The 1,773-nt window shown below is 57.2% G+C and overlaps 1 protein-coding gene across 7 annotated transcripts in view; it reads left to right on the top strand.

Annotated features, from left to right (window-relative positions):
• Kif17 (kinesin family member 17) overlaps positions 1-1,773 on the top strand; it is a 37,692-nt gene that overhangs the window by 14,564 nt on the left and 21,355 nt on the right. For all 7 annotated transcript variants that reach the window (XM_010625796.1, XM_010625795.1, XM_010625794.1 and 4 more), the window contains exon 6: positions 1,370-1,479. In XM_010625796.1, coding sequence (XP_010624098.1) covers positions 1,370-1,479 — 110 coding nt within the window. The remainder of the gene's footprint in view (positions 1-1,369; positions 1,480-1,773) is intronic.

Here is a 1,773-nt window from a genome sequence, read left to right as displayed (position 1 = left end):
TGCCCTCCAGGAGGCCGTCTTCCCCTGCCTTCCCGTGCTCTGGACCCTGCTACCGATGGCTCTGTCCCCCTTTCCTCCTGTGTCCCCCTACCGGGAGTCCTGCCCTCCCTGACTCCCAGGGCTGCCAGGCAGAGGCGTAGCACTTTGGTGGCCTCTAAGGACCAGGGGCTTAGTTGCCTGGCACCTGCAGGTGAGGTGTGTGGAGGACACGGAAACCCCGGCCGCGTGTGTGGGTTAAGGGACGTGTTGGCTGTGGGCGCAGGATCCATTGACTGGCACATTGCAAGCTACCTCAGGAATTGGCCAGCGCTGGGAGGGCAGTCACCCTGGCCAGTGGGTCCCCCAAGATGTCAGGACATCGAAAATACAGCAGACTTTGGGATAACGTAATACACTGTGTTCTCTGAATCCCAGACTTGACTCTGCTGCCATCAGATAAGCATTTCAGAGTCCCCCATTCCATGTGGAGCCCTGCTGGACCCCACAGCTGCAGGTCTGCAGCTGTCCCTACCCAGCTGATGGCAACTTAGTCCTCCAGGTCTCCAAGCAGAGACCCCGGCTCACCCTGGGCTTCTCACTTCTCTCCAGTCCACCTCCAGGCTGTGCACAGACCCTGCGGTCTCCATCTAGAATCCCTCGAGGCCAAGAGGCTGCCTGCTGGCCTGAGACTGGCTTCTGCCCTGAGCCTCGGCACAGCCCCGATCAGGTCTCCTGGCCACAGGTCTCCCTGTCCTCCACACAGCATCAGGGAGAGCCTTCTGAGCTGCAATCCCTTCGCTACACCGAACACCTCCAGGGGTGCTGTTTAACCCGGACCAAAGCCCGAAAGTCCTCATGGTGTCCTCTAGGCCCCCGGGAGCTGGCCTCGTTCATCTCTAACCTCTTCTGTGCTTACTGCACTAGTACAGGCTCATTCCTGGCCCAGGGCCTCACTCCTTCTGATGCTTGCTGTTCTCTCTCCCTACTAAAGTTCTTGTCTGGTCACAGTGTTCAAGTGCAACCTTCCTTGTGGTTCTTACTTCTTTTCTTTTTTTTTTTTTAATACCGGGGATCAAACTCGGGTCCTTGCACTTGTGAGGCAGGTGGCAGAACCACTTAGCTAAATCCCTGGCCCTTGTGGTTCTTACTTCTGAGCGGCCTCTACAGCTCCCTCCTCTTCTTGTCAAATTTGGTTCAATGCTGCAGTCCCACTGCCCAAAACATCTGGGCGGTCCGTACAGATGTGTCGGGTGACTGAGTGTCTCAGCATTTTACGCAGAGGCGCATCTTTCCCCAGTGACGGTGGAGTTGTCTTTCAGAGATTTCTGTTCAGTTCCTGCAAGCTGTGTGTGCCTTGGTTTCGGCTCCTCATCCTCCGTTTCTTCCTCAGCCCTGCTGTCTGGCCAGCTGCCCCTGAGCCCTGCCCAGGTTGAGGAGACGATGTTGTCCAGCCTTGTGGTCCAGCAGGACATGGAGGCCGAGAAGCAGTTGATCCGAGAGGTGAGACCGGAGCAGACGGAAGAACAGGGCTGGCAGGTGGGCAGGCGGGGGCGCCTGTACCGCGGCCTGGCCTGGCAGCAGCAGCAGCATTCCCCAGCTGAAGGGTTCTGCCTTCACCATTCCCATCCCATTGGTACCACAGTTCCCCTTTTGCAACTGAGAAAGCTGGAGCTCAAAGAGATGCTATGGCGGATGTGGTGGTGTATGCCTGTAATCCCAGCACTTTGGGAGGCCGAGGCAGGAGGATTCCTACTTCAAAACCAGCCTGAGTAACTTAGCAACTTAGTGAGGTAG

The sequence above is a fragment of the Fukomys damarensis genome, unplaced genomic scaffold, assembly GCF_012274545.1.
Source record: "Fukomys damarensis isolate Sample0158 unplaced genomic scaffold, DMR_v1.0_HiC HiC_scaffold_23, whole genome shotgun sequence".
Lineage (NCBI taxonomy): Eukaryota > Metazoa > Chordata > Mammalia > Rodentia > Bathyergidae > Fukomys > Fukomys damarensis.
This window is presented reverse-complemented; position numbering and strand designations above follow the sequence as displayed.